The sequence below is a fragment of the Polyodon spathula genome, chromosome 17 (assembly GCF_017654505.1).
Source record: "Polyodon spathula isolate WHYD16114869_AA chromosome 17, ASM1765450v1, whole genome shotgun sequence".
NCBI lineage: Eukaryota > Metazoa > Chordata > Actinopteri > Acipenseriformes > Polyodontidae > Polyodon > Polyodon spathula.
This window is the reverse complement of record NC_054550.1, coordinates 4696448-4708555: the sequence shown is the minus strand read 5'-3', so window position 1 is coordinate 4708555 and position 12108 is coordinate 4696448. Positions and strand designations below refer to the sequence as shown.

At 46.7% G+C, this 12108-nt stretch overlaps 2 protein-coding genes across 2 annotated transcripts; both read right to left on the bottom strand.

Annotated features, from left to right (window-relative positions):
* Nucleotides 1-25: 25 nt before the first annotated feature.
* On the bottom strand, nucleotides 26-3396 carry LOC121330135 (60S acidic ribosomal protein P2-like). The gene is made up of 5 exons (XM_041276430.1): nucleotides 3173-3396; nucleotides 2018-2141; nucleotides 1027-1075; nucleotides 447-548; nucleotides 26-145 (listed from the first exon to the last, which is right to left on the bottom strand). The coding sequence occupies exons 1-5, from the start codon at nucleotides 3379-3381 to the stop codon at nucleotides 69-71; spliced, it is 561 nt and encodes a 186-aa protein (XP_041132364.1). The 5' UTR covers nucleotides 3382-3396; the 3' UTR covers nucleotides 26-68.
* A 206-nt stretch (nucleotides 3397-3602) lies between these two features.
* LOC121330136 (cell cycle exit and neuronal differentiation protein 1-like) lies at nucleotides 3603-9379 on the bottom strand. Its single transcript, XM_041276431.1, has 2 exons — nucleotides 9052-9379; nucleotides 3603-6956 (listed from the first exon to the last, which is right to left on the bottom strand). The coding sequence occupies exon 2, from the start codon at nucleotides 6838-6840 to the stop codon at nucleotides 6421-6423; it is 420 nt and encodes a 139-aa protein (XP_041132365.1). The 5' UTR covers nucleotides 6841-6956; nucleotides 9052-9379; the 3' UTR covers nucleotides 3603-6420.
* Between the last annotated feature and the right edge of the window lie 2729 nt (nucleotides 9380-12108).

Below are 12108 nucleotides of genomic sequence, written 5' to 3'. Positions count from 1 at the left end.
AAGAATCTGACTGAAACAAGGAGGCTGTCTGTGGAAAAGGTTTTTATTGGATACCGGCACGCAGCTGTTTAATCAAAGAGACCGAATCCCATGTCGTCATCAGACTCCTCCGATTCGTCCTTCTTCTCTTCCTTCTTCTCCTCAACTGGGAAAGAGAGACAGAAAACGTCAAATCCCAACTACAGTGAAGCTCTGACGCTGCCACCTGCTGATCACAGCTGCTACTGCAGCTTCAACACTCTTTCAGTGCACGACACAAACAGTTGAATTGGTTACTTTATGATTGTATTTATATTGAGAGGGGAAAAATGAATTGCACATCAAATCAGCAAAAAATAAATTAGTACTGGAAAGTGCAGGCAATCACAAAACTTCATCATTCGAGAGCCAGTCAATGGACTGTCAGTATCTGCTGATGGGAGAGAGGAAGGGAAGAGAGGACTCACCTTTAGCAGGAGCTGCAGCACCACTCCCAGCTGCTGCGGCTCCTGAACTCGCCACTGCAAGAGCGGCGCCACCTGCTGGAACACTGGCCAGCTTGCTGTAGCCTGCAACACAAACACAGCCAGTGAGACAGTGTGTACGTCAGTTCAATGAAGGGTCTAGCTGAGTGATTGAGAGCTCAGTTGGAATGAGAGGCAGCAGAGACAGGGGGTCCCCAGGACCAGGGTTGGGAAGCCCTGCTCTAGCCAATCGTCGTGTAACCATAACACCCTGTATATAGCAGGACTGGGGTCACTTCACATTTCTTTAAAGTACAATGAAGAGAGGCTGCTTCATCAGGAGATGCAATACCAAGTCTTAGAGATTTTCAGAAATACTAAAAGAAACTAAATGCCAAACTGAGTAAATATTGAGTACATTTTGACTTCTACTCAAAACGTTTATCACTGAATTTACCCTGAAGACTCAGAGGAAGACTTCTAGTCTATACAGATGTCATTATATTTATGAAGTTCCTTTCAGTGCTTCTGAATTTAGTGCTGTGTCTTCCACAAGATGCAGAACTTGGTTCCTCAGACTCACCCTGGGCAATGACATCTTCCACCTTCTTTCCAGACAGCTCGTTGATCACCTGAAACCCAAAACACACGCTCCTGTCAGCTCAGAGCCCGCCTTCCACACCCCAAACACACGCTCCTGTCAGCTCAGAGCCCGCCTTCCACACCCCAAACACACGCTCCTGTCAGCTCAGAGCCCGCCTTCCACACCCCAAACACACGCTCCTGTCAGCTCAGAGCCCGCCTTCCACACCCCAAACACACGCTCCTGTCAGCTCACAGCCCGCCTTCCACACCCCAAACACACGCTCCTGTCAGCTCAGAGCCCGCCTTCCACACCCCAAACACACGCTCCTGTCAGCTCAGAGCCCGCCTTCCACACCCCAAACACACGCTCCTGTCAGCTCAGAGCCCGCCTTCCACACTCCAATCCCTGGGCACGGTACTCTCTGTTTCACTGACGCTCATTAGGGACACATTTAAGAACCACAATAGTTCAGTATCCCTGCATTGCCCCAAACCAACCACTGTCAAAAACATGCATGTCAAATATGAGTACTTGCACAGTGTACAGAGCAATTATACAGAAATACATTACAATGTGTAATTTCAAATGGATCTAACAGTTCATAAATCAACTAAAAGTTCAGTAAAACACGCGTTACTAGAGAATTCAACTATGGCTCATTTGTTTTTTAATAAACACAGGTCGTGTATGACTAAGAGATTAAAAGCAGCAGTTTTCAGGACATAAATAAAATGTTCAAGTCATTGTGTCCACAACGCTGGCAGACATGCCTCTGTTACAGCACGCCAATGCAGGGACTGCTTTCAAACTCATTTCTGGATGGAGTTATTTGATTATTGAATTATTATATTGTATTGAGAATGGTCTATTCAGCTCTCTCTCTCTGTATCTGCGCTGTTGAAATGTATCTGTGCTGGCCCTGCCATGCCTGGGGGCAGAGTGAACAAACTAAAATCCCCAAAAACGAAACTGTGGCGGTCCTGCCCACCTTGTCCATGCGCACATCATCCGCCTCGATCCCCACGCTCTCCAGGATCTTCTGCAGGTCTCCGGATTTGGGGGCGTCTTTGCCGCCCAGGACGGCCAGGAGGTAAGCAGCTACGTAACGCATCCTGTGGGAGAGACAAGCGAGTGAGTGCAGCAAAGACACAGGTTCAACACAGCCCGGAACCCTTACACAGTCCCGTGGCTGGTTTCAGACCCCAGTTAGCACCAATCATGGGACTGCTTTACCTGAAGCATCAGTGCTAATCAGGGTCTGTGAAAGCAGCCACTGAGGTGTAGATTTGGGATAGCTGAAGACTGCAGTGTTATTGTACTTGCAACATTCTTGTTTTATTAGTGTATACAGCTTTCTCCACAGCTACCAGAAATGACATGTTGTGCAAGTCCTAGACACGGTATCTATCAGTGTGATAATGCGATCGCACGGTGTGGATGTTCAGGTGCCCATGAATAACGCACTGGGGCCGCTATCAAATCGTTTTGTTCCAATTGGGCTAGTGCGCCCCGGCAGCATACAATCGAACGCCATGTGCTGTAATTCAACCACACGTGTGCACAACGACAGAACTTACAAAAAAACAAAAAAACTCGACCACTAGAAACACTTTAAGAAATAAAACTTAAAACTCACTATCAATATTTGAATTGGCCAATAACTAAATAGCGAGTTACTCCTCTTCGTTATATATATATATATACACACACACCCTCGTAACGGTGCGTTCTTTATGTATTACACACACTGCGATACAATTAAAAGCATCCGTCTGCTCCCGTTTACACCATTTGACTTGCATACATCGGCAGCCACGCTGCTGAAACGGGTACTAAACTACGGAGTATAAACATTAAACACACACTTCAGTAAAACACAGAATAAGTTGCTATATAAATGAGAAGCGGCACACACGAGCTGTGCGTGCTGATGCAACGAGGCGCAGCGCTGCACCCGGCGAGAGATCGGGGTCCACCGAGGGCCTTGGAGGTGCATGCATGCGTCCATGCCTGGTACCTCACCCCAAAAACACATTGAAAAACAAAGAAACAACAACGCGTGCTTGTGTGGAAGAGGTACCGGCTCGGCCTGGATATCTGATGACAGATGGATATGTTCGTATTTATTTTTTGAATCACCTACTTCACAGAGTTTGGGAGAGCACGTTCACTCTCGGTCAATGCGGAGCGGAAAGGGGCTGCCAACCGCAGCGGAAGTGCGATAAGGGCTCGGCGAACGCAACAAAACGCTACTGCATTGGGCGAAATAACGACCCAACCGCCTCCCCTTTCCAGGGCGCTAGGGCCAATCGCCGCTCTGTCTTCCAAGCACGAAGTAAGGCTGCATTTCATTGGACCAGACCGGGAATTCTGCGCGTCGTTGCGACTCCAAGCCAATCAGATATCGGTGTGCGATTTGAGCCGAAATGGCCGACGTGTGGCAGTGGACAGCGTGGGTCTTTGTCTCTGAGCCAGTTCTGTCAGTGCATCAGCCAATGCTTTCCACAAACCAGAGGCGCCAGTGCGCTGTGAGCATTCAGAGGACATCAGGAAAAGACTAAACGACTCAGCTCTGGGAATAAATGTGTTTATTTCACATGCCTCAGTGACAAATCACGTAGGGCAGTAAGGAACACGTCATGAACACACAGAGTAAATAAGCAACACACACACGCAGACAGACAGACAGCCACCAGCATGTCACAGTGTGTACAGAGCATTGTGCCTCGCTTAGAAATGCTTCCCATAGTAAAAGCACAGCAAGTGTAATAAAGCACAGTTAAAGCATAGCTATGCATTGCAAAGCACAGATAGGTATGGTAAAGCATATTTTAAAGAAAGCATGACAAACTATGGTTAATGCATACTATAGCCATCGGAAAAATCACAGGGGACCTGCAAACTTACAGTGCAAATTTACTGTGGAGAACTTTGATAAAGGAATGCAGGGTCTCTCTAGGGTGAGGCCAGCGCTGCTGCTCCCTGCTATCTGTTGCGAAGACAGGAGAAAAGGAGCAGACGCTCCCAGACAGAATCACAGTAACGAGAAATGCTGAAGTTTCATTCTGTACAATGCAGGTCAATGCTAATATCTCTTCGGAGCAGAGCCAGGGTTGAGGTGTGTGTGAGGTTTTGAGAAATACTGAAGATTAAAAAGTACAATGAGGCCTGTTGTCGTCACTCTGGTCAAGAAGTTCAAACTAGAAGTTCCCGTCCAGTTTTAACGAGTGGAACGCAGTTATGTGTTTGAGTTTTATTCCTAAAAACTGTTTTAAGGAATTCCTTGTGTAAGGACTGTTTATAAAGACTGTTGTCTTGGGTTAAACAGCAATGAAAAGTTAAACAAGTTCTAAAGGATTTCACCAATCGAAAAATCGAGTTCATAATTTGAAACAGCCCTTGAAAAGTTTCTGAATATTGCTTGCTAATTTCTGAATACCACACGTTTTGATTACATAAAGGAATACATCAACAGCAGCAGTTTGACAGGAGGTGTTAATGAAGAGACCCACTTTGACCCATCTAGAGTGTACGGTCAGGACACTGGTCAAGGCACTAGCCCAGGGCATCCCAACCTATACAATATTACAGCTAACCTGAAATCTGCAACTGTTTAAGAGCTGAAAACAATTAAACAAGTCTAATTAAGGAGATTATCAGCTCAATGAAGGGTCTAGTTGAGTAATTGAGAGTTTAGTTGGGATGACAACCACAGGCACACACAAACGGTGTCCCAGGACCAGGGTTGGGTTAGCCCTGCGTTTGTACCCCCAACTTCCTTCTAGTTTTAGTGTCAAATCCGAGATGGAGTTCATTTCTGACAGCGTATTGACGTCATGTCTGGTTATAGACTGCTAGCTGTCTGTAAACTCAGTGCCCTCTGGAAGATATTACAGTACCTCACAAGTGTGTCACTGGAAATCCAGTTTCCATGAAGACAATACATCCAACACTATGGGAACTAACACAACGATCAAAGAGCAGTAGCTAATGTTTGCAGATTCACTCATTCATTCATTTAAATAAAAATGAATAACATTCATGGTCTTGGTGTGAGCTACAGAACTATAAGATATCACTAATATTTATCATCTAAGGTTGTTTCCTACTTGCTTTATTGCATATATACGCTTCTTTTTATTTTGTATGATCCTTTACTATTATTATTATTATTATTATTATTATTATTATTATTATTAGGAATGAAAAGGAGAGTGAGGGGTGGGACAAAACCATGCAGTGCCAGGATGAACAGGGAGCGCGTTATTGGACAGGGGTTTTGAAAAGGGGGCGGGACCACCCTGGACACACACACACTCAAGGCGATCCAGTTCTCATGGCTGATTCGAGAGATGTTATGATTTGATTCGTCCTCGTGACACAGTGGCCTCAAGTCTATGGTTATAGGTCAGGGGTAATAATTTAGGGGTGTTGTGAACCCCAGAATCTTGTTATCTTTAGGGAACCAGTTCCCTCCAATCCCAATGCTTTCAGAGCAGTGAAGATGATGCAACTATGTCTAAATGTCCACCATAGTTTAGCACACAGTACAGACCCTTCCTTAGAGCCAAAATGACACCAGCTTCACTGCACGAGTAGCATTAGCACAGCCATGAGTAAACATTACTAATTACTAACTAGTACCCTCTGATCTCTCCAGCTGGCTAACTGGAGATGCACAGCGCTCTACATTGGAACCAGCTGAAGTCTTGTCTTTTTTGGGGTGGGGGTGGATTTTTTTGTACAGGGTCTGTTTTGTTTTATGTACAAATACCTGGATCTCAACCCTACCCCTAACCCTGACTCTAACTTTAACCCTGAATCGAATTCCTTAACAGAGGAGACAGGAGGGGCGAGTCAGTCCGCCAGACCAGTGCATTCGTGAGAACATTATTACTCTCTCATTGGTTTAGCATTGAAATTTGAAGATGTCATTGCTGTGTCTTTCTGAACAGCGGAGAGAGACTGCCTGCCTGTCTGTCTGTCTACCTGTCTGTCTGCCTGCCTGCCTGTCTGAAAGGTGTGCCACGTGTCGTGATGGTTGATGGTACACACAGTCGAGCCCGACATGAAATCCAGACCAAGGGGTTTCTCGATCGATTTGTTGGGTAGCCAATTCATATTTCTAGAGATGGAATCAGTGACTGCAGGACCTGTCTACAGCAGATTGCTGCTGCACAAGATTATTTCACAAATGACTTTGAAAGGCAGGTCCCCCATAATAACCAACAACAGCAATGTCCGTGCATGTGTGTGTGTGTGCATGTGTGTGTGTGTGTGTGTGTGTGTTTATGTTATCGAATGCATTTCTCTATATTACACTAATCATTAATACTCTTGTCATGTTATTCTATACATTGACAGAGAGTATCCGCTGCCACCTGTCCCTCTTCATTTCTTGCGTGCCAGCAGCACGGCTCCCAGAATAAAAGCTGCGGCAGCAGCGATGACGGCCCCTCCCAGGAGGAAGGGTTTGAGGGTCTCGAAGGTATCGCAGGCGCTGCCCCCTGCTGGCTGGCTCTCCCCCTCCCCCTCGCCCTCCCCTCCGGCGCTCTGCTCCCCGTTGCGGTCAGGCTCTGATGACGGCACCCCAGGCTTGTTTGAGCTCTCCGGAGCTGTGGTGGTGGGGGCAGGGGCAGGCTTGGGCTCTGCAGGGGGCTGGGAAGGCTGTTTCTTGGGGAGGACGGCTGGTTCTGCTGGCCTGGCTTCCTCCTTCTTTGCTGCGCTTGGCTGCGCTGTTTTTTCAGGCCCCTTGGTGATGGGTTTGGAGTCTGTCTTGGTGTTGCTGGGTTTTGCTCTGTTTTGCTCCATGGCTCTCTCTCCCTCTGTTCTGTTTCTAATTGGCTGTTGTCTCAGTGAGTCAGATGTCAGGATGTTCCTTTGCTGTCAGAGTTCTGATCTTCCTGTCCGCACTGCTGCTGCTCTCGCTGTCAGAGACAAGGACACAGACAGGTGTTTAACAGAAGCCTCGGCCTTTATAAAACGTTTCACTGCAGTAAAAGCACCGCAAAGTGTAATAAAGCACAACAAAAGCACGGTGAAGCATAGGTGCCATCCCTGAAAAAACTAAACGGCTTTCAGCAAAGGCCATCTAGAAAACTGCAGCTGCCAGCAAGACTGTATTGAATTAGCTGGCTCTCAGATCCCCAGTATAGCACTGAGTTCTCTATACTAGACTGTATTGAATTAGCTGGCTCTCAGATCCCCAGTACAGCACTGAGTTCTCTATACTAGACTATATTGAATTAGCTGGCTCTCAGATCCCCAGTACAGCACTGAGTTCTCTATACTAGACTGTATTGAATTAGCTGGCTCTCAGATCCCCAGTACAGCACTGAGTTCTCTATACTAGACTGTATTGAATTAGCTGGCTCTCAGATCCCCAGTACAGCACTGAGTTCTCTACACTAGACTGTATTGAATTAGCTGGCTCTCAGATCCCCAGTACAGCACTGAGTTCTCTATACTAGACTGTATTGAATTAGCTGCTCTCAGATCCCCAGTACAGCACTGAGTTCTCTATACTAGACTGTATTGAATTAGCTGGCTCTCAGATCCCCAGTACAGCACTGAGTTCTCTATACTAGACTGTATTGAATTAGCTGGCTCTCAGATCCCCAGTACAGCACTGAGTTCTCTATAGACTGTATTGAATTAGCTGTCTCTCAGATCCCCAGTACAGCACTGAGTTCTCTACACTAGACTGTATTGAATTAGCTGTCTCTCAGATCCCCAGTACAGCACTGAGTTCTCTACACTAGACTGTATTGAATTAGCTGGCTCTCCGATCCCCAGTACAGCACTGAGTTCTCTATACTAGACTGTATTGAATTAGCTGGCTCTCAGATCCCCAGTACATTTTCTCAAACCTTCTGCCTTCCACACTGCAGTTGGGCTCAGGAGTCTTCTTGACTGATTTTTACAGTTTTTTTTCTCCTTTTCTTGTGGTCTGATTGGACGCCCCGGTGCTGGTTTGCCAGAACAGCTATTTCATCAGCACAGCAGAGTCTGTATTAATTACACATTGTCACATTCACAAGATGCGCTCTGACGTGACTCAGGGTTAAATATAGCCCTCAAATACAGTCCTGAGCGTGGCGAGCGGAATTTTTTCATCTACATTGCCTGATTTACTTTCTCCCTGTTCAATATCCTATCATGTGTGTGAGAGTGTGTGTGTGCCTGTGTGTGTCTATGAGTGTATGTGTGCCTGCGTGTCTGCAAATGTTTCCACCATCGTTGCCCTTGGCCAGACAGAGCAGTGTATTCACCAGCATTCAGCACAAAGAATAATACATGTAGATAGACAACATGCCAATGAGAGGAGCAAGGAAAACAAGCAGCCCTGTGACAGTGTGCTCAGGTACCAGGGTTGGGATCAGGGCAGCTTTTGATACCCCCTGCTGTGCTGGAGAGGAATCATTGATTAACCTGTAAACCACTTTGTACAATTTAACTCAAAATCAGACACCTTCCATTGGAGATTGCAAGAGTGAGCAGTGAGAGGGCAAGGGCAGGAGAGTGAGAGGGCAAGGGCAGGGCGGTGAGAGGGCAAGGGCAGGGCAGGGAGAGGGCAAGGGTAGGGCGGTGAGAGGGCAAGGGCAGGGCGGTGAGAGGGCATTGGGAGGGCAGTGAGTCAGCAGCAGCTACGACAATTATACTGGCAGGCGAATACAAACAGGACTGCAGCATTAAAAAGCATTAAAACCCCCTGTGGTAGATGGACGAGGGAGGGGAGGGAGGGGAGGGAGAGGAGGGCGGCTGCAGGACTAGGGCTGCACCAGGCTCCAGGATCGGGCCCACTGAGGCCCAGTCCCACCACAATGTGTCCAGCAGCAAGGGCCAATAAAAGACATAAAAGAGACGCACTTGGAGGAGCCCGTCTGCCACCTGCTCTCTCTACAGCAGCTGCAGTCTGCTGTGCAGCCCTGTGCAATGCAGCACAGCACAGCGCAGCAAACAGAAACCGTACAACAGCAGCTTGAGGGAGCAGTGCTAATTAGAGAAAGGGAAATCTGTTACCTGCTGTCTGTGATCTCTCTCTCTTTTTCTTTCTCTTTGCAGGGTCCTGTGGTCCTCTTGGCTGCCTGCGATTCAGAGCAGAGGGAAGAACGAAGGAGGGAGGCTGCTGGATCACTATCTCGCCAAGGAGAAAGAGGCAGAGTGTGGCCGAGGAGAGGAAGGATGGAGGGCAATGGGAGGAGGGAGGAGGGCTGGGATGTACCAGTAAAGGGAGAAGGGGGGTGGTCAGTCAACAGTGAAAAGGTAGAAGTCTTATTGCAGATGCAGGTTGGTGAAGGAGACAGGTTCTAGGGATGTACCATTTGATTCTGGGTGTGTGTGTGTGTGTGTGTGTGTGTAGGCTGTTGGAGAAGAGGCTGTCAGGGTGTACCATTCTCTTCTTGTTGTGAGGGGGGTGTGATTTGCCAGCTAGCTGCAATGACATGGGAGACTGGAGAGGAGCTCCCTTATAAAAAGAAGGTGGCCTGCTCCGTTTTTAAAGCAGTGGCCCTCAATCATGTTGCGTTTGATGTTTAAAAAAAATGAACAGAATTAATTTGTGACAGCTACCAGAGAGAGAGAGAGAGAGAGAGAGAGAGAGAGAGAGAGAGAGGAGAGAGAGAGAGAGAGAGAGAGAGAGAGAGAGAGAGAGAGAGAGAGAGAGAGAGAGAGAGAGAGAGAGAGAGAGAGAGAGAGAGAGAGAGAGAGAGAGAGAGAGAGAGAGAGAGAGAGAGAGAGAGAGAGAGAGAGAGGAGATGCCTCGTGCTCAACCACAGTCAAAGTTGCAGCTCTACTCGCCTACCTGACTACTGCCTCTGACTCCCAGGTCGCTCTCTCTCTCCCTCTCGCCACCTCTCTCTCTACTCACTTCGCTCTCTCTACCTCGACTCTACTCTCTCTACTCTACCTTTTCTCTCTCCCTGCCTACTCTAGGTCAGCTCTCTACACCCTCTTACTTAGGACATACTCACTCACATTCACATACACTCACAGAACACAACGCACACGCCCGAGAGAGAGAGAGAGAGAGAGAGAGGGAGAGAGGGAGAGAGATCCAAGCATATGTAAGTGTCAGCTTTTTGTCACTAACTCTGTGGGATTGACTTGAATGAGGTGTCTCATTATTACTCACACTGATCGATTATTACTCACACTGATCGATTATTAATCACACTGACCAATTATTACTCACACATTACTTGCCCATAGTTTACCTCCGGTTCCTGTGTTCTGAATGAATCCTGTTTGAGTTGAGTGTGCGTGTATGTGTATGTGTCTGTGTGTGCGTGTGCGTGTGTGTGTCTGTGTGTGCGTGTCTTTGAGAAAGCAGCTGCGACGCGCTACAGGAGATGCATTGCTGGGCGACCAGTTGAACAGCGGGCTCTTGATGTCGACCTCCTCTCCCTCCCTGCTTCAAAACTCTGCGACCAATCACAGCAGCCGCAGCATCTCCGTTTGTATCCAATCACAGCACTCTCTCAGTTGAAAGCACCCTTTTGTCACCCCCCCCCAGCTTCAGGCCGTTGATCCCAGTATAGAGAGGGTTGAGTAGCAGGTCCTTGGAGCGGGAGGTGCCATGTAGTGGGACTAGCGCTCGCAATTTTGAGTGGCAAGCTTTCATTTTTAGCTTTGTTTTGTTTTTGTTTCTTTAGTAAATGTGACACTAGGGCTACCATTACCCTTTTGTCACCAGCACTTGTCTTTTCCTCATTTCTCCCACGCTACACCGCTGTTCCGCTCCGCTCAAAGGCAACAAACAAATATTTGAACCTTTTAAAATCTATTTTAGGTAGAAATGAAGGATGCAAACATGCTTGTGACAGCGAGCAGATAAATAAATAAATGTGACCACAGACCCCAAGAATGATTTCCATTACATGAGAGCAGATGTTGAACTTCATGCTGATTTGAACTCGGCTCTCGCTAAGATAAGCACCAACTAAGACGCAGCTTTACAGTAAACTCATGTGATCCACCTGCAGCTCTTTACCATTGAAAATACAATTAAATTTACTATCCACTTTACCATTGAAAATACAATTAAATTTACTATCCACTTTACCATTGCAATATACCATTGTTCCAAAACACCATTAAATTGCCATTTGAAATCCAACCCTATACAGATGGTAATATTTTATGGGAAATGCAGCTGCCGCAGCTACGTGTGGAACAAGGGTTTTGTTATGGCATATGATCGGTTAGGTAGTAGAGAATAATACCGAGCAAACACATAGAACAGAGCCGGAACCCGTGTCATGTCAATTCTACGAATGTTTACTGTAAATGAAATGAAATGGTTCTGTAAAAACTGACTCCGGGTGTAAGCGGATATCAGTTCATTAATTATTATTCAATGCCGTGTCTTTCCTTCGGGGGGAGCAGTAGCATGAGGTGGTCAGTCCTGAGCTTGGCTTGTGAATGTCAGTCATTGAATGTACAGCTTGTTAGCTGTTTGCAATCTGAGTGAGGTATCCATTACGAAAAGAAATATTTCTACCTGTCAACACTAGCAAGTTGCTGTTTCCTGCGTTCTAAATAGCAGCGTGCTCTTCAGAGAATCATGTGTGTTGTGTGTGTGTGTGTGTGGGGGGGGGGGGGGGGGGGGGGGGGGGGGGCGGGCATGCCCCCATGTGTTACACACCGTATCATTGTTACCCAAAAATTACAACATCATACAAAAATAGGGTATATAAAATATATATATATATATATATATATATATTATATATATATTATTAATATATCTATATTGATATGACTGCTATTGACACACATATAACTTTTTTCATAAAAAAAAATATATATTCATAAAAAACACCTGCAGACTTAGGTTGGAGACCTAAGTATGCAGAGGCCCTGAGGTGGCCAGTAGGGTGAACGGGGTCTAGGTCAGGCAGACTAGCTTGGGGGTTAATCGTTAGCAGTGCCTTCAGTACACTGAACTCCGTCACTTGGTTTCTTATATAGCTTTGATTGACCAATCACTATAGCTTGATTCGTTGTGGTGGAGGAATGGTGGTGGCACAGGTTCAAAGGTCACTTGACAGGTACACTCCATCGGGCTCCCCGAGGGTG